The 22232-nt window shown below is 48.9% G+C and overlaps 1 protein-coding gene across 1 annotated transcript; it reads right to left on the reverse strand.

Moving 5' to 3' along the window:
- Positions 1 to 2: 2 nt before the first annotated feature.
- LOC145532709 (cardiotrophin-1-like) lies at positions 3 to 4151 on the reverse strand. Its single transcript, XM_081558273.1, has 2 exons — positions 3089 to 4151; positions 3 to 950 (listed from the first exon to the last, which is right to left on the reverse strand). Exons 1-2 carry the CDS (start codon positions 3148 to 3150, stop codon positions 644 to 646), a joined length of 369 nt encoding a protein of 122 aa, XP_081414399.1. The 5' UTR covers positions 3151 to 4151; the 3' UTR covers positions 3 to 643.
- Positions 4152 to 22232: the final 18081 nt, after the last annotated feature.

Raw genomic sequence — 22232 nt, forward strand, 5'->3', positions numbered from 1 at the left:
TGGTCTTTTTATTTTTAAACATTTTATTTCAAAAAACTTAATTGATTCTCATCAATTTTTTTTTTTTTTTGGTCTCCATAATCCTGACTTGAGGAGAAGGGAAGGTGTAGGATTAGGGCAGAGGGAGAGGAAGGGGTGGAGGGCATCAAATGGAGAGGGTGCAGGGCCACAAGGGGTGGGATGGGGAACGGGGAGGGCAACAGGTGGAGTGACCCTGGGGCCAGGTGGCTGAAATGTGTCTGGAGGAGCCCTTCCACCACAGGGCCAACAGGCATGTTCCTGGCCAGGAAACGACAGACAGAAGGACAGAGGCAAACAGAGTGACAGGTGTCCCTTCCTTGAGATGAGGTGGAGATATACACAGGCTCAGAGGGGGCCAAGAGGAAACAAGAGACAGGAAGACAGAGAGATGCTCAGAGAGGCAGACCCGAGCGATGGAGAAAAATCGGGGGAAGCAAGGACATGAAAGATGCGGGAAGTCCTAGAGGGAGACAGGAAGGACCCAGTGAGAAAAAGAGATGGAGAAGCGTAGAAAGAAAACAGAGAAATGCAAACAGTCGGAGGACACAGAGACGCTGACAGAGATGGGGAGAGATGGAGACGGCCAGGGAGGGGACCGTGAGCTGGGCCGCGCGCCAGGCGCTCAGGCCGGGCCCCTGGGTGCCAGGTGGCCCAGATCAGCCTCAGTGCGGCTCACCCACTCGAGGTACAGGACGCACACAAGGAAGTCCAGCACCTTGGCCGGCAAGATGGCCACGTAGGCAGTGGCGGCGGTCGCAGGTTCGCCCCGGGGCCCGGGACTCTCGGGCCCCAGCGCGCACAGCACGGCCTCCACCGCGGCGCCCGGAGACCGGACTGGCGTGCCGCGTCCTCCAAGCGCCTTGGTAGGCGCAGCGCGCGCGGTTTCACCTCGACCTGGAGGCGGCGCACGATGTCCAGCAGCGGAGGGGCTGTGGGGCAAAGAGACCAACCAGGAAAGGGTGACTGCAGGGAAAAGGGAGGGGGTGGCACAGGGGAACACAGGATGCAGCTGGTCCTACGGCTACTGGGAAAGGACCACTCTTGGGAGCCCTGGGGAGCACTAAGGATGAGGAAGGCGGGCACAACCCCATGGTTCTTGGATACCTACTGTATGCTGCGCCTGGCAGCAGGTACATTCTTATCCACGCTGTTTGACCTTTACAACTCAGCAAAGGAAACATTTCAGGGAGGAGGTCCCTTGAGGGTCATAGGGATTTGCTCAAGGTCACACAGTGGGTAAGACTAGCTTCAAATCCGAGACCACTCTCACAGGTGAAAAGGAGGCCAAAGAAGGCAAAGACCCATTCCTGGCTCTGGGGAGGGGGTCCAAGGGGGCCCAAGCTTTCTGTGGGTCTCTGCCTCTGAAAGTTGGGAAAAGCCTGAAGGTAGGGAGTGGGAGGGATTCTTCTGTGGACCCTAACATTGGCCCCAGCTTGAAGCTGAGGACAGAAATGGGCCTGGCGGATATGTGAACCAGCCAGTGAATGAAGGAGTGAACCTATGGCAACCTTACATGACCCTCAAGGGAGTCACCCCCAGCCCCCCAGATAGGTGCTGAGGTCAGCTGGGGAAAGGTGACCCCCTGCAGCGGGGGTAGAACTCAAGGCAGTGCACTGCCGCAGCAGGCACGACTGCTTCATGTGCCCAGGCCCACGGAACTTCTTCATGTCTGGGCAGAAGTGGCAGTCCCCGCACTCAGTTCGCACACAGGCATGGCAGCGGCGGGTGGCGCACTCCAGCCCCCGGCCGCTCCACGACACTGGGGGCGTCAGCAACGCCGAGGACTGTGGGTGCAGGGTGACAAGGTCCGGTCCGGGGGGGAGGCCCACGGGTACCGTGGCTGGCGAGACTCCTCGCAGCTTTCCCCCCACTCCTACGCAGCCAGAGCTTGACTTCCTACCCAGGGAGACAAGGAACAAGGAGGTGCTCCTCCTGCAGAGGCTCAGGGGAACCCCCCTCCTTCTAGGCAAGGCCACCCTCTTCCTGAAGCAGCTCACCCGCCTCCCTGGGAGCCATGAGAACTAGCTTCCTGACCTCACTCCTACTCTAACACTTCTTCCATACTCCCGCGCCTGACCCAGGGAGGACGACAAGGGACACCGACAGGCACAAGGGCCTTTCCACGGACATCCCCACAGCGAAGCTCCTGGGAAAACCAGGGGCACCTTGTCTGTGGAGTCACCTGAGACAGGTCCCAACTCTTCCCCTGTTCTCCAAATGTGCTCCATGTCCGGCTCGCCCCAAGCTGAAACACCCCACATGGACCTCCCCGATCCCCACAGATTCCTGATTGCCAACTCCAGACCTCTCTCTTTTCTCTCAGAAGCTACTAACACCCAACGCCTCTTCCCCTAAAGCCTAGATGTCCTCCTCAGATTCAATGGCAACCTGCTCACCCAATCTAACCCCTGAAGATCCACCGGGCTGCCCAACTTCCCAGCGCTCAGAGACCTTCTTTGAGATGCTCTTTCAGAACCGCTCCGTGGCCCCAAGTTTCAACACTGTTCGCCACAGAGCTCCCTCTGCTCCAAGACAGCCTCCTTATGGGTCTCTCACGTTGACCTGCCCAATCTCCCACATTCCCTGCGATTCTAGAATCCAGCCTGACGTCTCCATAGAACTCAAGATGGGCTCATGGGCACCACCCCTCGCCTCCCAGATTCCCAAGCTGCTTTCCATCCCTAATTGTCTGGAATCCCTTGGGCTCCCCTTCCCAGGCAAACCAGATCGTCCAAGATCCCACACAGATTCAGCAGGCCTGGAGGGTCTCTGCATATCCAGAGTCTTCTCCCAGCTTCCCCCATTCCAGACCCATCCATGGGGGGAAAGGAGCCCTCCAGCGCTCCAGGGGAGGGGCCTTGGAGGGCTGCAAGGGCAGGCGGGGATGGGGGTCTGCAGGGGGAAGCGGGGTCTAGGAAGGAAGGCCAGTTCCCCAGGGTTGAGAGGTAACAGGAAAGAGAGCTGGAGTTGAGGAGTTTGGAGCAAAGAGAGGGTGAGGCCGGGCTGAGTATGAATGGGACTGGGAGCTCCCCAGATCTGGGGGTGAGGACGAGCCGCATGAACCTACCTCACACGGGTCCCGGGAGCCATCTCTCCCTTCTCGGCAGCTCCCGGCGGGTCGGCGGCCATCGGCAGCGTGGCAGGGGGGGGCGGGCAGCGCGGGGCGCGGAACGCTCAGAACGCCGGGGTCCACGTTCCCCCGAGGGCGCTCGGCCCCTCCCTCCGGCGGAAGCCGCGACGACGGCGAGTGCCGATGGGGGGCGACGGGGGTGAGGCCCTCCCACAGGCTGCGGCGCGGCCTTTCCAGGGGGAGGTCCTGCTCTAGGGGGCTCAGTTCCTCACTCCCCCCAGGCCAACGGGGGCTCCTCGGGCGCAGGGTGCACAGCTTCTGCCCGGGCCCCACTCAGTACGGGGGTCCGAGTCCCAGCTCACGTCCCCCAACCCCGCCCCGCCTCTCCACAGCGCCCCCGGCCCTTTATTTTATTTTATTTTTTTTTTATAAATTTATTTATTTTAGTTGGGGGCTAATTACTTTACAATATTGTAATAGTTTTTGCCATACAAAGTTTTTGCCCCCGGCCCTTTAACTGGCCCCTTCCCAGTCCCCATTGCCCAGGGGTCCAGGGCCAGGCCTTGGACCCCCCCACCGTTTCTGGGGTTCAAACCCCGCCCACTGCCGGTTCCCGGGGAGCAGGGATCCCTGTAACCTGCTAGCCTCCCCTGGGCCCGCCCCTGGCCTGCGGCCCCCTGCGCTACTGCTGCGGGGCGAGCATAGGGGCTGAAGGAAGCTGCTGGGCTCCGGCCCCCCCAGCCTGCGCGCGCCCCAGACCTCTCCCTCTCCCCCCAGCGTGCGACCCCCGGGAGATGGACATTTAAATAAAATTTGAATAAATCCCCTTCCTCAAGCTGGAGGCTGGAAGGAAAGGATGGAAGGGGGCAGGAAAGCGGGGAGGGGGCAATAGCCGTGCCTCAGCCACTCTGGTCCGCCGACCCAGCGCTGCTTCGGCCCGGGGCCCTGGCCGCCCCTCTCATCTCTCCTTCGCTCATTCCTCTTTCCTCCTCTTCTCCCCTCGCCTCCCCTCGCCTGGCCTCCGCTCCCCTCGCCTCGCCTCCTCCTCCTCCTCCTCCTCTTTACTCCCTCCTTCTCCCAGTGGAACCCCGCCCCTGCCCCCTCCTTCCCCACCACCTCCACTTTTCAGGACTAACATGCGGACGGCATGACGGAAGTAGTAGTCCTTCGGTCGACCGTGCTACCGTGGGATCAAAGGGATCCTGGGGTTAGCAGGAACTACACACAAGATGGCGGTGGACGTGCCAAGCCGTGAGTGGAGAATGCCGGGAGTTATAGTCCGGTTGCCCCAAGGCACCGGGTTGCAGAGCATCGAGGCGTGGGAACGATGACTACCAGCAAGATGGCCTTCTGCCCCGGCCAGACCTCCTTCCCAGTCACTCACAGGCCCTCCTGTCCACAATCCTCCGCGGGTGTGGTACCTGAGGGGAGTCGCAGTCCATCTGCTGCCTTCCCGCTGCCATTTCTACTTTTCAGGAACAATGGAAAGGTAAAAAGGAACGAGGACTACAAGCAAGATGGCGAAAGAGGGGCGGACACCTGACTATTAGTCCATCTTATGAGGTGCGATGGGAATAGTAGTTTCCTAGCCTTCTAGAGTTCCTTAAGAATGGCAGGACCAAGAGTATAAGGAGACGACCATACGAATGGCAGGCAACCTAGCCTCTCGCGGTCGCCTGACTCTACCACCTTGGCACCTCGCCCACCTGTAACATCGAAATTCCCCTCTTGTTGGCGTAAAGCTTGAGGAGAGTTGCAGTCTTCCCGGCTCCCTTCTATCCTTTTCCACCAGACAATGGAAGGGGAAAGGGGCGGGGTCTACCACCACAGATGGCCCCTGGAGGAAAGGGGAGACGGTGACCTGGGACTTGTACTTCATGCGCTAAGGCTACTCCCTGTGGAAACAGGAGAAAAGACTACAAGAAACGTGGCGGCCTAGCACATCCTCTGCGCCAGTGCCTCCTGGGGGACCTAGTCCCCTCCGTAGCTCAACAGAGAAAGGACGTGGGCTGTTGAAATGTGCATCACCACCGACAGTCCAAATTGAGAACGGACGGAAACGGAGAGTCTCTTTCCTTCTCTCCTCGCCACCCGCTTCTGACGACCTACCGGGAAATGTACTCTCATGGCTTCACTCGCTAGTGGAGGGGAAGAATTTCTGTCGCCAGTGGGGATCAATGCGGGTGAGGGAGAAAAGACGTCCGAGAGATTCAGGAATCTGTAATATCCGCCTCCCCGTGTGGCGAGGACTTCATCTGTCAGGGGAAGGCTCTTCAAGGAAGGTAACAGTAATCGGTATTGTGGCGACAAGGGAGGCGCGGTTGTTGGCGAAAGTAGTGTGACGCTGTTGTCCCTTGGAAAGCTTTGGCGCCTCCCACCTGATGCTTGTTCCCCCAAACCTCAGAGAATCGGTAGCTTCCAAGTCAGGAGAGCACCAGGGAAAAGGCTCTGGAGTCATACGAAATCCCCACCCCTCCTTGGAAAGTCACCAAACCTCGATTTTTCTCATCTGAAAAATGGGGATAAGGATACCTACCTCGAAGCAGAGTGTTAAGACAATGTTCGCGAAAATGCCCACCTTCAGGGCCTGACACAGGGCACGTGTTGGTAGTCCCTTTCTCAGGGTCCTTCCAGCCCTGCTGTTTTGGGATCCCAGGTGTCCATCATGCCGGAAGGAGTTAGCTCCTGGGAGAAGAAAACTGTGCCAGGCAGTCTACCCCATCTTGAGCCGCACCCCCTCCTCCCCCGCCCCTCATCTGGGTCCTTCGGTGTCCACTACCGGTTACTGCTCCTAGGGGGCGCCCATTCTCCGTTTGCCTGAGATGCAACAACCTGATCCGATTCCTCAAGCTGAAGTTGTGGGCGCTACAAATTGCCCACCCAGTCTTGGAGGCACCCCTGCCCCCTCGCCAGGACCCCACCCCCTCCCCGCTAGACACCTCAGCTGCCGAGGCAAACGGGCCTGCTTTCTACCAGTGTACCTTCTCACCGTGCCTTAATCTTCCTCCTCTGCCTGCAAAACTATTCACTCTTGACCCCTGTGCTTCCCCCTCTTTTCTGTGCCTTGCGGACGATATGGTGAGTGTGCTTTTTCTGGCAGGGAATCCAACGCAGGCTGGCGGGTGTGATGTGACGTCCTAAGTGTGCAGGGACTGGCCTCAGGATGAACTGAGAGGCTGCTTCTAGCTCACAGTGTGTTTGGGAAATCCTTGACTCCCGGAAGATTGTTTCCTCTTTGGCCTCAGTGCTTTAGTTTGGGTTTGCATGATTCCCCAGGGATTTTTCTGGAGCCAGTCCCTCTACCTATTAGGTTCTTCCCTTCCACCCTTCTCACCGCTGCACCCAGTTAAATATTCATCTTTCAAGTTTGTGTCTCAACGAAGCTTTCATGTGTGTAATTCCCAGATGAGAGTCATTTGACTCTTCTTCTAGATATAAACTTTATGAAGGCTCCGTGTCTCATGTGCTTTCAGCATCTCATTTGATCCTGGTAAGAATCCTGTTTACGATCTCATTTTATAGATGAGGAAACTGGGAATGAATGAGTGATAAAGCTAGGACTCAGAGCTTCTCTGGCGGTCTGTCTAGTGGTAAGGAATTCGCCTGCTAATGCAAGAGACCCGGGTTTCAACCCTGGTCTGGGAAGATCCCACATAATGCAGAGAAACAAAGCCCGTGCGCCAGAACTTCCGAGCCCAGGCACCTAGAGCCTGTGCTCCCTTACCAAAAGAAGCTACCCCAACGAGAAGCCTGCCCACCCCAACAAAGAGTAGCCCGTGCCACAACTGGAGAAAGCCTGCATGCAGCAATAAAGACCCAGCACAGCCAAAAATAAATAATACACAAATAAATGAAATAAAGTATAGAAAGGAATGTAAAATTATGAGGAAAAATAATTAGTATCATAAAATGATTTTTTCTAAAATAGCTAGGATTCCCAAGGCCTCAGAGCCCATCTTCAGAGCTATAGCATCTGCCAGTTGATCATGTCCAGCCTCTGTGTGTTACATTTGGCAGAGCAACCACACATTTCTTTCACTTGGAATCCAGCAACACTGAGTCTGCATTCTTTGTATCCTTGAACAAGAAACAGCTGTTGCAGAATTGTGGCTGCCCCTTTTGGATAAGACAAGTACTCGCCAGAAACGCCCAGTCTTAATCCAGCTTGCTTCAGTCCTAGCAGAAGCACTACTGGCCCCACTTCATTAAATGAGACCCAAACATAAACCTACTGAAGGTCAAGGCGATTTCTTACACTCTATAGAGCACTTCAGGGCCAGATGGTGTGCCTGCACCCCTAGCTGGCTGGATAGAGAGATGGCTGAGTGTGACTGCATACAGAGATAGAGGAGAACTTTTGCTTTTCACTTTATAACGTACTCTGCTGTTTGACATTTTTACCATGAGCAGATATTATTTGTATATACTTAAGGAAAGGCTAATAGAGTTCTGCCAAGAGAATGCACTGGTCATAGCAAACACCCTCTTCCAACAACACGAAAGAAGACTCTACACATGGACAGCACCAGATGGTTGACACTGAAATCAGATTGATTCTATTCTTTGCAGCCAAAGATGGAGAAGCTCTATCCAGTCAGCAAAACCAGACTGGGAGGTGACTGTGGCTCGGGTCATGAACTCCTTCTTGCCAAATTCAGACTGAAATTGAAGAAAGTGGAGAAAAACCACTAGACCGTTCAGGTATGACCTCAATCAAATCCCTTATGACTACACAGTGGAAGTGAGAAATAGATTTAAGGGACTAGATCTGGTAGAGTGCCTGATGAACTGTGGGTGGAGCTTTGTGACACTGTACAGAAGACAGGAATCAAGACCATCCCCAAGAAAAAGAAATGCAAACAAGCAAAATGGCTGGCTGAGGAGGCCTTACAAATAGCTATGAAAAGACGGGAAGCGAAAAGCATCGGAGAAAAGGAAAGATATACCCATTTGAACGCAGAGTTCCAAAGAAAAGCAAAGCGAGATAAGAAAGCCTTCCTCAGTGATCAATGCAAAGAAATAGAGGAAAACAATAGAATGGGAAAGACTAGACATCTCTTTAAGAAAATTAGAGATGCGAAGGGAACATTTCATGCAAAGATGGACTCGATAAAGGACAGAAATGGTATGGACCTAACAGAAGCAGAAGCTACTAAGAAGAGGCGGCAAGAATACACAGAAAATCTGTACAAAAAAGATCTTCAGGACCCAGATAATCACGATGGTGTGATCACTCACCTAGAGCCAGACATCCTGGAATGTGAAGTCAAGTGGGCCTTAGAAAGCATCACTACGAACAAAGCTAGTGGAGGTGATGGAATTCCAGTGGAGCTATTTCAAATCGTAAAAGATGACGGTGTGAAAGTGTTGCACTCAATATGCAAGCAAATATGGAAAACTCAGCAGTGGCCACAGGACTGGAAAAGGTCAGTTTTCATTCCAATCCCAAAGAAAGGCAATGGCAAAGAATGCTCAAACTACCACACAATTGCACTCATCTCACATGCTACTAAAGTAATGCTTAAGATTCTCCAAGCCAGGCTTCAGCAATACATGAACTGTGAACTTCCAGATGTTCAAGCTGCTTTTAGAAAAGGCAGAGGAACCAGAGATCAAATTGCCAACATCCGCTGGATCGTTGAAGAAGCAAGAGAGTTCCAGAAAAACATCTACCTCTGCTTTATCGACAATGCCAAAGCCTTTGACGGTGTGGATCACAATAAACTGTGGAAAATTCTGAAAGAGATGGGAATACCGGGCCACCTGACCTGCCTCTTGAGAAACCTGTATGCAGGTCAGGAAGCAACAGTTAGAACTGGACATGGAACAACAGACTGGTTCCAAATAGGAAAAGGAGTACATCAAGGCTGTATATTGTCTCCCTACTTATTTGACTTATATGCAGAGTACATCATGAGAAACACTGGGCTGGAGGAAGCACAAGCTGGAATCAAGATTTCCAGGAGAAATATCAAAAACCTCAGATATGCAGATGACACCCCCCTTATAGCAGAAAGTGAAGAGGAACTAAAGAGCCTCTTGATGAAGGTGAAAGAGGAGAGTGAAAAAATTGGCTTAAAGCTCAACATTCAGAAAACTAAGATCATGGCATCCGGTCTCATCACTTCCTGGCAAACAGATGGGGAAACAGTGGAAACTGTGGCTGACTTTATTTTGGGGGGCTCCAAAATCACTGCAGATGGTGATTGCAGCCATGAAATTAAAAGATGCTTACTCCTTGGAAAGAAAGCTATGACCAACCTGCTGCTGCTGCTGCTGCTGCTAAGTCGCTTCAGTCGTGTCCGACTCTGTGCGACCCCATAGACGGCAGCCCACCAGGCTCCGCCGTCCCTGGGATTCTCCAGGCAAGAATACTGGAGTGGGTTGCCATTTCCTTCTCCAGTGCATGAAAGTGAAAAGTGAAAGTGAAGTCGCTCAGTCGTGTCCGACTCTTAGCGACCCCATGGACTGTAGCCTACCAGGCTCCTCCGTCCATGGGATTGTCCAGGCAAGAGTACTGGAGTGGGGTGCCATTGCCTTCTCCATTCAAATTCTCTAAGGAACATTTTTTCTCCATAGTTTCTCCTGTGACTGACTAGAAACGATTCTTCACAGCCAATTCTTCTTTCAACCTGTACATTTGATCACTTCCCATGACATGCCTAAGTTTTTAAACATAGCCTTAATTTTGATCAAAACACTGCACAGCATTTATTTTATAACTCCTTAGTTAACAAATTAAAAGTGAAAATCAAATTATTTTAACTTGGAGACATAAGATCTGTAATAATACACTGAAAAAGCCATAGAACACATACAGTAAAACTGTATTCACTTACCATTTGATACACCTCATATTCTTGATTCTAAGGGATGTATTTTCATGTATTTTACATTTCCTGAAATTTTATAATTGATGTCAAAAGAAACCAGCTCACTTCCATATGAAGAACACATGTTCTATGTGTATGGAAACCTAGACAGCATATTAAAAAGCAGAGGCATTACTTTGCCAACAAAGGTCCATCTAGTCAAGGCTATGGTTTTTCCAGTGGTCATGTATGGATGTGAGAGTTGGACTATAAAGAAAGCTGAGCACCGCAGAATTGATGCTTTTGAACCGTGGTGGTGCAGAAGACTCTTGAGAGTCCCTTGGACTGCAAGGAGATCCAACCAGTCCATCCTAAAGGAGATCAGTCCTGGGTGTTCATTGGAAGCACTGATGTTGAAGCTGAAACTCCAATACTTTGGCCACCTGATGCGAAGAGCTGACTCATTGGAAGGGACCCTGATGCTGGGAAAGATTGAGGGCAGGAGGAGAAGGGGACAACAGAGGATGAGATGGCTGGAAGGCATCACCATCTTGATGGACATGGGTTTGGGTGGACTCAGGGAGTTAGTGATGGACAGGGAGAGCTGGCATGCTGCGGTTCATGGGGTCACAAAGAGTCGGACACAACTGAGCAACTGAATGGAACTGAACTGAACTGAAAATAGGCTTCCCCAGTGGCTCAGCAGTAAAGAATCTGCCTGTGATGCAGGAGACACAGGTTCAACCCCTGGTTGGGGAAGATCTGCTGCAGGAAGGCATGACAACCCACTCCAGTATTCCTGCATAGAGAATCCCATGGACCGAGGAGTCTGGCAGGCTACAGTCCGTACCGTCGCAAAGAATCGGATACGACTGAAACGATTGAGCAGGCACGCTTAAAATATGAGTTGCAAATACTATAATCCAGCCACAGTGACACTAAAATATAAAAACAACAGTCAGACCTTCTCAGTGATAAGTGAACTCAGGGTTTAGAGCACCCACAAGTCCCTTTTCATTTGCACAAAACATTTCTGTCTTCTGTCCACCTCATTTACACATTTTGTCTAAGAACCATCGGAAAGATGGTTTATGGCACTCGGTGGTGGTGGTTTCCTATATGAGGGGCGGGGGCTGCAGACCACATTGAGAAACAGGTGCACCATTCAGTCTCCAGTGAGGAGCTGCTGAAAAGCGAGGGAGGGCTCCTGCCGGCGCTCAGAACTATCCACAACCTTGGACTGAGCTCACTGAATTCAGGAGCTGGAGCAGCCCATTGATCTGGAAGTTCCTTTGCAGCAGTGGGTGGTGCTCTTCTAAAAGATCCAGATCTCTCCTGGATTTGTGTAGAAGGTCATAGCTTCTGTATCAGTCAGAGTAGGTGAAGTTATGCTGCAGTAACAAAGAACACCCACGTTTGGGTGGCTTACAACAACTAAGGGCTGTTTCAGGCTCAGGCTGTATGTCTAGTGTTGGTCAGTGGGGAGAGGTCTGCTTATTCTAGTTACCCAGGGATTAAGGCCAAGGGAAGAGGCTCCATCTGGATATGAGCTTCCATACTCACCATCCAATCACCGATGAACTGAGGGAGAAGGGCTCAGTGAAACATGGCCTGGCTTTTATAGCGTCTGCCCAGAAGTGACACAGGACAGTTGTGCTCACATTGTATTGACTAATCCACAGCCTTCCCTAATTTCAAAGTGGGCAGAGACAGGAACTCTTTGCACTTTCTGCCTGGAAGGAGAAGAACTACAATGCCTGTGAGTGTATGTTAAGTCATTTCAGTCATGTCTGAGTCTTTGCAACCCTATGGACTGTAGCCTGCCAGGCTCCTCTGTCCATGGGATTCTCCAGGCAAGAACATTGGAATGGGTTGCCATGTCCTCCTCCAGGGCATCTTCCCAACCCAGGGATCAAATCCACATCTCTTACGTCCCGTGCATTGGTAGTCAGATGCTTTACCACTAGCACTCCCTGGGAATGCCTGTAAACAGCCTTAATGACAAACACAGCTTTCTGTGGCTCCTAGTGGAAGGGACAGCCATCATGTAGCAGATTATCTGGGCAAGCGCCCGCTATAAGACATGCACTGATGGAGCTCTTTTGTTGGTCACATGGGACACTACACAGAAAGCAGAGAAGAGGGCCTTCCCTGGTGGTCTGTTGGTTAAGAAACGGCCTTCCAACGCAGGTGAAGTGGTTGGATTGGGGAACTAAGATCCCACATGCCACAGGGCAAGTAAGTTCTCAGTCGAACTGCTGAGCCCATGTGCTTTTCGCTAGCGAGAAGCCTGTGCATTGCAATGAAAGGGCCTGCATGTCACAACTAAGACCGAAAGCAGCCAAATAAATAGTTTTTTAAAAAAGCAGAGAGGAGTTTAATTTACACTGAAATATGGTGGGCAATGAAGAGAAAATGCCTCTGTAAGAGGTTGACAGTCACCCCTGCAATTAGTAATCCCTGAAAACAAGGCTCCACAAAAGTTGCCAGGGTCTGGTTAATGAGAGTTCTGAAAGTAAACCACCCAACCGTGGGTGTGGCTTCAAATGGTCACAGAACACTTCAGTAGCGTTCATTGTCCAGTATCCCTGGAGGGTCTGATGTCAACAGTAGCTGAATTTCTCCTGTCAGTGGGTGTTGCCAGTATAAACTTCTCCCCAGACCTCATCAAATTTATCACATAGATACTATCACATTTCTTTTTAGAGTTGTACACTTCTAGTGGGGCTTCCCAGATAGGACTAGTGGTAAAGAATCCATCTGCCAATGCAGGAGACGTAGGGCGCTCAGGTTCCATCTGTGGGTGGGGAAAATTCCCTGGAGGAGGGCAAGGCAATCCACTCCAGCATTTTTGCCTGGAGAATCCCATCGACAGAGGAGCCTGGTGGCCTGCAGTCCATAGGGTCACAAAGAGGCGCACTCAACTGAAGCACCTTAGCGGGGACTGAGGCAACCTAGCCCACATGCAGGCACCCTTCTCACTGAGAGCTGGGATGGAAGCTCTAAGTCTGTTCCTGCAGCAGGGGCTTTCAACATTGGAAAAGTTTGTTTCTTTTTTAAAGGCGTTTGAAATCATCAACGTGCTGATATTCTTTCTGACCATGCTGGGTCTTTGTTGCTGCATGTGGGTTTTCCCGAATTGGACCACTCTTCCTTGTGCTGCCCTATTTCTCACTGCAGTGGCTTCTCTTGTCGTGGAGCACAGGCTCGAGGGCTCATGGGCTTCAGCAGTTGTGGCACACAGGCTCAGCTGCATGTGGGTCTTCCCGGGGCAGGGATTGAACCCATGTCCCCTGCATCGGCAGACAGGTTCTTAACCACTTGACCACCAAGGAAGTTCCCTTTTTGACCCTTTTGAATATTGAAGCAGACAAATCACTGGACTACGCTTGCAAAGAAACCCCACACAGTTGGAAATAAATGATGTTAAAAATCTTCTGGAAAATGTGGTTGAGGACCACCGCTGCTAGATCAGATAAATGGATATTAAGCTCCTCTTGTGGGTCAGACCCTATGCTAGGCAGCTGTGCTGTGCTGTGCTTAGTTGCTCAGTCGTTTCCAACTCTTGCCAGGCTCCTCTGCTGGTGGGGATTCTCCAGTCAAGAATACTGGAGTGGGTTGCAGTTTCCTCCTCTGGGGGATCTTCCCAACCCAGGGATCAAACCCAGGTCTCCCCAATCACAGGCCGATTCTTTCCTGTCTGAACCACCAGGGAAGCCCCATGCTAGGCAGCTAGGATGCAAAATTCCTGACCTAATCCAGAGTGAGCTGGGAGCCTCAGGCCTTTGTCCATTTAGAGATGAGCATTTGAGATTTAGTCTTCCAGAAATCTAGGATCTGTAAGACCGTGGCCTCCTGCACAATACTGTATTCTTCCATTTACCTGTATTCTTCCAAATTCTTCCAAATATTCTTCTTCCAGAGCTCCATGGAAAACTCTGAATTCTCATGTAATTCTTCCATTAGCTGCTGCTAGGCCTCCTGCCTTCATTCCCTTCCTGGAATGTGCTTAACTTCACCCCCCTCTCTAGGCCCAGAGTGTGTGGGTGCTAAGTCACTTCAGTCGGGTCAGATTCGTTGCGACCCTATGGACTGTATCCCACCAGCCCTCCTCGGTCTATAGGATTTTCCAGGCAAGAATACTGGAGTGGGTTGCCATGCCCTCTTCCAGCGGATCTTCCCCACCCAAGGATGGAATCCACATCTCTTATATCTCCTGCATTGGCAGGCGGAGGTTCTTTACCACTAGTGCCATCTGGGAAGCCCAGGGCAGCCGCCTAAACTCTTAACTGGTCATCCACAGATATTAGGAAGCCCTGAGGGCTTAGATCTCAGCTGCCTAAAGCTCTCTCTTCCATTAGAATGATCTGAATTCCACTAGATTTGCTTAAGCAAGGGTCAATCCAACTCTTACATCTATACACGACCACTGGAAAAACCATAGCTTTGACTATAGGGACTTTAGTCAGCAAAGCGATGTCTTTGCTTTTTATTATGCTGTCTAGGCTGGTCATAGTTTTCCTTCCAAGGAACAAGCATCTTTTGATTTCATGGCTGCAGTCACCATCTGCAGTGACTTTGGAGCCCAAGAAGATAAAATCTGTCACTGCTCCCACTTTTCCCCTTTCTACTTGCCATGAAGTGATGGGACCGGATGCCGTGATCTTAGTATTTTGAATGTCAGGTTTAAGCCAGCTTTTTCGCTCTCTGCTTTCACCCTCACCAAGAGGCTCTTTAGTTCCTCTTCATTTTCTGCCAGTAGGGTGGTATTATCTGCTTCTCTGAGGTTTTTGATATTTCTCCTGGCAATATTGATTCCAGCTTGTGAGTCATCCAGCCTGCATTTTGCATGATGTACTCTGCATAAAGTTAAATAAACAGAGTAACAATATATAGCCTTGTTGTACTCCTTTCCCAATTTTGACCCGGTTGGTTGTCCTTTATTGAGCCTCATAAAGGTTTCTCAGGAAATAGCTAAGTTGGTCTGGTAGTTCCATCTCTAAGAATTTTCCATGGTTTGCTGAGATCCACACTGTCAAAGGCTTTCCAGTAGTCAATGAAGCCGAAATAGATGTTTCTTCTGTAATTCCCTTGCTTTCTCTATGATCCAGCTAATGTTGGCAATTTGATCTCTGGTTCCTCTGCCTTTTCTAAACCCAGCTTATCCATCTGGAAGTTCTCAGTTCATATACCACTGAAGCCTAGCTTGAAGGATTTTGAGCATGACTGTACTAGCACATGAAATGAGTGCAGATGTGCTGTGATCTGAGAATTCTTTGGCACGGCCCTTCTTCGGGATGGGAAGGAAAACTGACCCTTTCCAGTCCTGGAGCCACTGCTGAGTTTTCCAAATTTGCTGACATATTGAGTGCAGCACTTTAACAGTATCATCTTTTAGGATTTGAAATAGCTCCAACTAGAATTCGGTCGCCTCCGATAGCTCTGTTCATAGTAATGCTTCCTAAGGCCCACTTGACCTCACGCTCCAGGATGTCTGGCTCTAGGTTAGTGACCACACCATCGTTGATACCCAGGTCATTAAGACCTTTTTGTAGTTCGTCTGTGTATTCTTGCCACCTCTTCTTAATCTCTTCTGCTTCTGTTAGGTCCTTACTGTTTCTGTCCTTTTTCATGCCCATCTTTGCATGAAATGTTCCCCTGATCTCTCCAGTTTTCTTGAAGAGATCTCTATAGTCTTTCCCATTCTATTGTTTTCTGATTTCTTTGCATTGTTCATTTGAGAAGGCCTTCTTATCTCTCCTTACTATTCTCTGGAACTCTGCAATCATTTGGGTATATCTTTCCTTCTCTTTTCTCTTCTTTTTACTTCTCTTCTTTCCTCAGCTATTTTTAAAGCCTCCTCAGACAATCACTTTGCCTTCTTGCATTTCTTTGGGATGATTTTAGTCAGTGCGTCTTGTACAATGTCACAAACCTCTGTCCGTAGTTCTTCAGGCAGGCTGTCTACCTGATCTAATTCCTTCAATCTGTTAGTCACCTCCACTGTATAATCACTGATAGCTCAGATGGTAAAGACTCCGCACTGCAGGAGACCCCGGCTCGATTCCTGGGTCGGGAAGATCCACTGGACCAGGGATAGGATAACCACTCCAGTATTCTTGGGCTTCCCTTGTGGCTCAGCTCGTAAAGAATAAGCCTGCAATGCAGGAGACCTGAGTTCAATCCCTGGGTTGAGAAGATACCCTGGAGAAGGGAAAGGCTACCCATTCCAGTATTGTTCTATGGACTGTATACTCTATGGGGTTACAAAGATTCGAACACAACTGAGCGACTTACACTTTCACTGTATAATTATAAGGGATTTGATTTAGGTCACAGCTGAATGGCCTCGTGGTTTCCCTTACTTTCTTTAATTTAAGGCTGAATTTTGCATTAAGGAGCCAATGATCTGAGCCACAGTCAGCTCTAGGACTTGTTTTTACTGACTGTATAGAGCTTCTCCATTTTTGGCTGAGAAGAATACAATCGATCTGATTTCAGTATTGACCATCTGGTGATGTCCATGTGTAGAGTTGTCTCGTGTGTTGTTGGAAGAGAGTGTTTACTATGACCAGTGTGTTCTCTTGACAAAACTCTGTTAGCTTTTGCCCCGCTTCATTTTATACTTCAAGGCCAAACTTGCCTGTTACTCCAGATATCTTTTGACTTCCTATTTTGCCTTCCAATTCCCCATGATGAAAAGGACATCTTTACATCTGTTTTTTTTTCTTTTGGTGTTAGTCCCAGAAAGTCTTGTGGATCTTTATACAACAGTCAACTTCAGCTTCTTCGGCATTAGTGGTTGGTGCACGTTTGCTAAGTCGCTTCAATCGTGTCCAGCTCTTTTTGACCCTATGGAATGCAACCTACTGGACTCCTCTGTCCATGGGATTCTCTAGGCAAGAATACTGGAGTGGGTGGCTGTGCCTTCCTCCAGGGGATCTTCCCGACCCAGGGATCAAATCCACATCTTTTAAGTCTCCTGCCTTGGCAGGCGGGTTCATTACCACGAGAGGCTCCTTAGGACCTATGCAATGTCTGAGTGGGAATCAGCAATCTATATTTGTAAGACTAACCCAGGGGATTCTTTTTTCCACTGAAATCTAGAATGAGACTCAGTGTGGAGATCTGGCCTTACCTCGGTGCAGGGCCCTGTGGGGCTCCTGGACACAAGGTCTTTGTGTCCTCCCTTTTTTTATTTTTATATATTTGTTTACTAGGCTGCACTGGGTTGAAACATGTGGGATCTAGTTCCCTGACCAGGTATCAAACCCGGGCCCCCAGCACTGGGACCATGGGGTCCCAGCCACTGGCCACGAGGGAAGTCCCCTCCTCCATTTCTTTGATTATGCCAAACAGCCTTCTTTCAGGCTCCATGGCCTTCCCTGAGTTCTAATGGGGAGATTCAAGCAGTTGTTCATTAGGGAAGGGCAGGGATGTAAAACCTGGGAGAAGCCAAGAAAATGAAAGTAGCCTTGGGGCCAGAGCCTGATTCCCCATCAAGGGATGCACACAATATCTTTGAGCTATTTTGCAGATCCTGAAATCCCCGCTAGGTGGGAGAATTTGATGGTTAACAATGGTATCCTGCCCACAAGCATGTAGACAGCTGACCCGTTGGACCTGAAGTTTGAGACCATGGACTCCTACTTACCTCACCACCAACCCATCAGAAGAATGTTCACGCTGTTGATGTGTGGCTAAGATAATATCATAAAGCAATAAAAGAAAAAAAGAAGCATGTCACGAATTGATCATGCCCTCTCTGAACAATTGCTATAAAACTTTTCACTCTCTTCCCCAGATGGGGGACAGATGGTTTTGAGGGCATGAACCCACTGTATCCCCCTTTGCCTTGCAAAGCAATAAAGTACTGCTTTTCTACTTTACCCAAAATTCTGTCTCTGAGATTTTTTTCGGCACTGGTGTACAAAGAAGCTGAGCTTTCAGCATCATCTCTAGCTTTGGGGCATTGTGTAACATCACCTCTTAGAAACTCAATTTTCTTACCTTTATGAGATGATTATTATTTTATTTTTCAAATGGTGAATATTTATTTATTTATGGCGTAGAGAGCGTAGCTGCTCCTCAGCATGTGGAATCTTCCTGGCCTAGGGATTGAACCCAAGTCCCCTGCACTGGCAGGGGGATTCTTTTCCACTGCACCACCAGGGAAATCCCCTCCTTTTCATTTTATTTTTTCTTGTCTTTTTGTTGTTGCTGTTGCTATTAGGCTGACTAAGTTCTTTACATTTTTAGATATTAATTCCCTTTAATATATGATTTTCAAACTTTTTCCTTCCTTTCCATAGGCTGTCTTTTCATTTTGTTAATTGCTTCTTCTGGCGTGCAGAAGCTTTTTAGTTTGATGTAGTCCAAGATGGAAATTCTGGATCAAGTGACTGGGGAAATATTCTCAGAAGGAGAATAGGATTATCAAGATATTTCAGTGATAAAATGCTGAGCAAGAATGTGGTCTCAACTGACCACATTTGATCTAGAGAAATTCTGGAGCCAAAATTGTATCACCAAGTTAATTTGACCACTGGCCAAATTCTTCCAGGAGGAGAGGTGCTGGGCAGTTCTCCAAAGGTGGGGGACTTGGGGGATGGGTGTACTGTTGGCAAAAGAATCTGGTGGGGGCACCAACAAGCTTCTCCTATTAAGTTCTCTTCATGCCAGTACAAATTCCCCAGGATTCTGCTTGATCATAATTTCTTAATTATTATCCCTCTTCTTAATCTCTTCTGCATCTGTCTTTGCCTTTTAATATGCTGTCTAGGTTTGTCATAGTTTTCCTTCCAAGGAAGAAGCATCTTTGAATATCATGGCTGCAGTCACCATCTGCAGTGACTTTGGAGCCCAAGAAGATAAAGTCTGTCACTGCTCCCATTTTTTCCCGTTCTACTTGCCATGAAGTGATGGGACCAGATGCCGTGATCTTAGTATTTTGAATGTGAGGTTTTAAGCAAGCTTTTTCGCTCTCCGCTTTCACCCTCATCAAGAGGTCTTTAGTTCCTCTTCATTTTCTGCCAATAGGGTGGTATTACCTGCTTCTCTGAGGTTTTTGATATTTCTCCTGGCAATATTGATTCCAGCTTGTGAGTCATCCAGCCTGCATTTTGCATGATGTACTCTGCATAAAGTTAAATAAACAGAGTAACAATATATAGCCTTGTTGTACTCCTTTCCCAATTTTGACCCGGTTGGTTGTCCTTTATTGAGCCTCATAAAGGTTTCTCAGGAAATAGCTAAGTTGGTCTGGTAGTTCCATCTCTAAGAATTTTCCATGGTTTGCTGAGATCCACACTGTCAAAGGCTTTCCAGTAGTCAATGAAGCCGAAATAGATGTTTCTTCTGTAATTCCCTTGCTTTCTCTATGATCCAGCTAATGTTGGCAATTTGATCTCTGGTTCCTCTGCCTTTTCTAAACCCAGCTTATCCATCTGGAAGTTCTCAGTTCATATACCGCTGAAGCCTAGCTTGAAGGATTTTGAGCATGACTGTACTAGCACATGAAATGAGTGCAGATGTGCTGTGATCTGAGAATTCTTTGGCACGGCCCTTCTTCGGGATGGGAAGGAAAACTGACCCTTTCCAGTCCTGGAGCCACTGCTGAGTTTTCCAAATTTGCTGACATATTGAGTGCAGCACTTTAACAGTATCATCTTTTAGGATTTGAAATAGCTCCAACTAGAATTCGGTCGCCTCCGATAGCTCTGTTCATAGTAATGCTTCCTAAGGCCCACTTGACCTCACGCTCCAGGATGTCTGGCTCAAGGTTAGTGACCACACCATCGTGGATACCCGGGTCATTAAGACCTTTTTTGTAGTTCATCTGTGTATTCTTGCCACCTCTTCTTAATCTCTTCTGCTTCTGTTAGGTCCTTACTGTTTCTGTCCTTTTTCATGCCCATCTTTGCATGAAATGTTCCCCTGATCTCTCCAGTTTTCTTGAAGAGATCGCTGTAGTCTTTCCCATTCTATTGTTTTCTGATTTCTTTGCATTGTTCATTTGAGAAGGCCTTGTTATCTCTCCTTACTATTCTCTGGAACTCTGCAAGCAGTTGGATATATCTTTCCTTCTCTTCTCCCTTGCTTTTCACTTCTCTTCTTTCCTCAGCTATTTTTAAAGCCTCCTCAGACAACCACTTTGCCTTCTTGCATTTCTTTTTCTTTGGGATGATTTTGGTCAGTGCCACTTGTACAATGTTACAAACCTCTGTCCATAGTTCTTCAAGCAGTCTGTCTACCAGATCTAATTCCTTGAATGTATTCGTCACCTCTACTGCATAATCACTGATAGCTCAGTTGGTAAAGACTCCGCACTGCAGGAGACCCCGGCTCGATTCCTGGGTCGGGAAGATCCACTGGACCAGGGATAGGATAACCACTCCAGTATTCTTCGGCTTCGTTTGTGGCTCATCTGGTAAAGAAGCTGCCTGCAATGTGGGAGACCAGAGTCCAATCCCTCGGTTGAGAAGATACTCTGGAGAAGGGAAAGGCTACCCATTCCAGTATTATTCCATGGACTGTATGGTCTATGGGGTCACAAAGAGTCGAACACAACTGAGCGACTTTCACTCTCACTGTATAATCATAAGGGATTTGGTTTAGGTCACAGCTGAATGGCCTTGTGGTTTCCCCTACTTTCTTTAATTTAAGGCTGAATTTTGCATTAAGGAGCCAATGATCTGAGCCACAGTCAGCTCCAAGACTTTTTTTTACTGACTGTATAGAACTTCTGCATTTTTGGCTGAGAAGAATACAATCGATCTGATTTCAGTATTGACCATCTGGTGATGTCCATGTGTAGAGTTGTCTCGCGTGTTGTTGGAAGAGAATGTGTGCTGTGACCAGTGTGTTCTCTTGACAAAACTCTGTTAGCTTTTGCCCTACTTCGTTTTGTTCTCCAAGGCAAAACTTGCCTGTTACTCCAGATATCTTTTGACTTCTGCTTTTGCATTCCAGTTTCCCATGTTGAAAAGGACATCTTTACACCTGTTTTTCTTTTTTCTTCTTTCGGTGTTAGTCCTAGAAATTCTTGTGGATCTTTATACAACAGTCAACTTCATCTTCTTCGGCTTTAGTGGTTGGTGCATGTTTGCTAAGTCGCTTCAATTGTGTCCAGCTCTTTCCGACCATATGAAGTGAAACCTACTAGACTCCCCTGTCCATGGGATTCTCCAGGGAAGAATACTGGAGTGGGTTGCTGTCCCTTCCTCCAGGGGATCTTCCCGACACAGGGATCAAATCCACATCTCTTAAGTCTCCTGCATTGGCAGGAGGGTTCATTACCAAGAGTGGCTCCTTAAGACCAATGGAATGTCTGAGTGGGAATCAGGAATCTATCTTGGTAACAGTAACCCAGGGAATTTTTCTCCACTGAATCTAGGATAAGACTCAGGGTGGAGATCTGGCCTTACCTCAGTACAGGGCCCTGTAGGGCTCCTGGACACAAGGTCTTTGTTTCCTCCCTTTTGTGTATATATATGTATATATATATTTGTTTACGAGGCTGCACTGGGTTAAAGCTTGTGGGATCTAGTTCCCGTACCAGGGCTCAAACTCGGGCCCCCTGCACTGGGACCATGGGGTCCCAGCCACTGGACCACGAGGGAAGTCCCCTCCTCCATTTCTTTGATTATACCAAACAGCCTTCTTTCAGGCTCCATGGCCTTCCCTGAGTTCTAATGGGCAGATTCAAAGAGTTGTTCATTAGGGAAAGGCAGGGATGCAAAACCTGGGAGAAGCCAAGAAAATGAAGAGTAGGCTTGGAGCCAGAGCCTGATTCCCCATCAAGGGATGCACACAGTATCTTTGAGCTATTTTGCAGATCCCGAAACCCCCTCTAGGTGGGAGAATTTGATGGTTAACAATGGTATCCTGCCCACAAGCATGTAGACACCTGACCAGTTGGACCTGAAGTTTGAGACCATGGACTCCTACTTACCTCACCACCAACCCATCAGAAGAATGTTCACGCTGTTGATGTGTGGCTAATACAATATCATAAAGCAATAAAAGAAGAAAAGAAGAAGCATGTCACGAGTTGATCATGCCCTCTCTGAACAATTGCTATAAAACTTTTCACTCTCTTCCCCAAATGGGGGACAGATGGTTTTGAGGGCATGAACCCACTGTGTCCCCCTTTGCCTGGCAAAGCAATAAGGTGCTCCTTTCCTACTTTACCCAAAACTCTGTCTCTGAGAATTTATTCAGCACTGGTGTACAAAGAAGCTGAGCTTTCAGCATCATCTCTAGCTTTGGGGCATTGTGTAACATCAGCTCTTAGAAACTCAATTTTCTGATCTGTATAAGATGATTCT

The sequence above is a fragment of the Giraffa tippelskirchi genome, chromosome 13, assembly GCF_054371585.1.
Source record: "Giraffa tippelskirchi isolate mGirTip1 chromosome 13, T2T-mGirTip1v1.2.pri, whole genome shotgun sequence".
Taxonomy (NCBI): domain Eukaryota; kingdom Metazoa; phylum Chordata; class Mammalia; order Artiodactyla; family Giraffidae; genus Giraffa; species Giraffa tippelskirchi.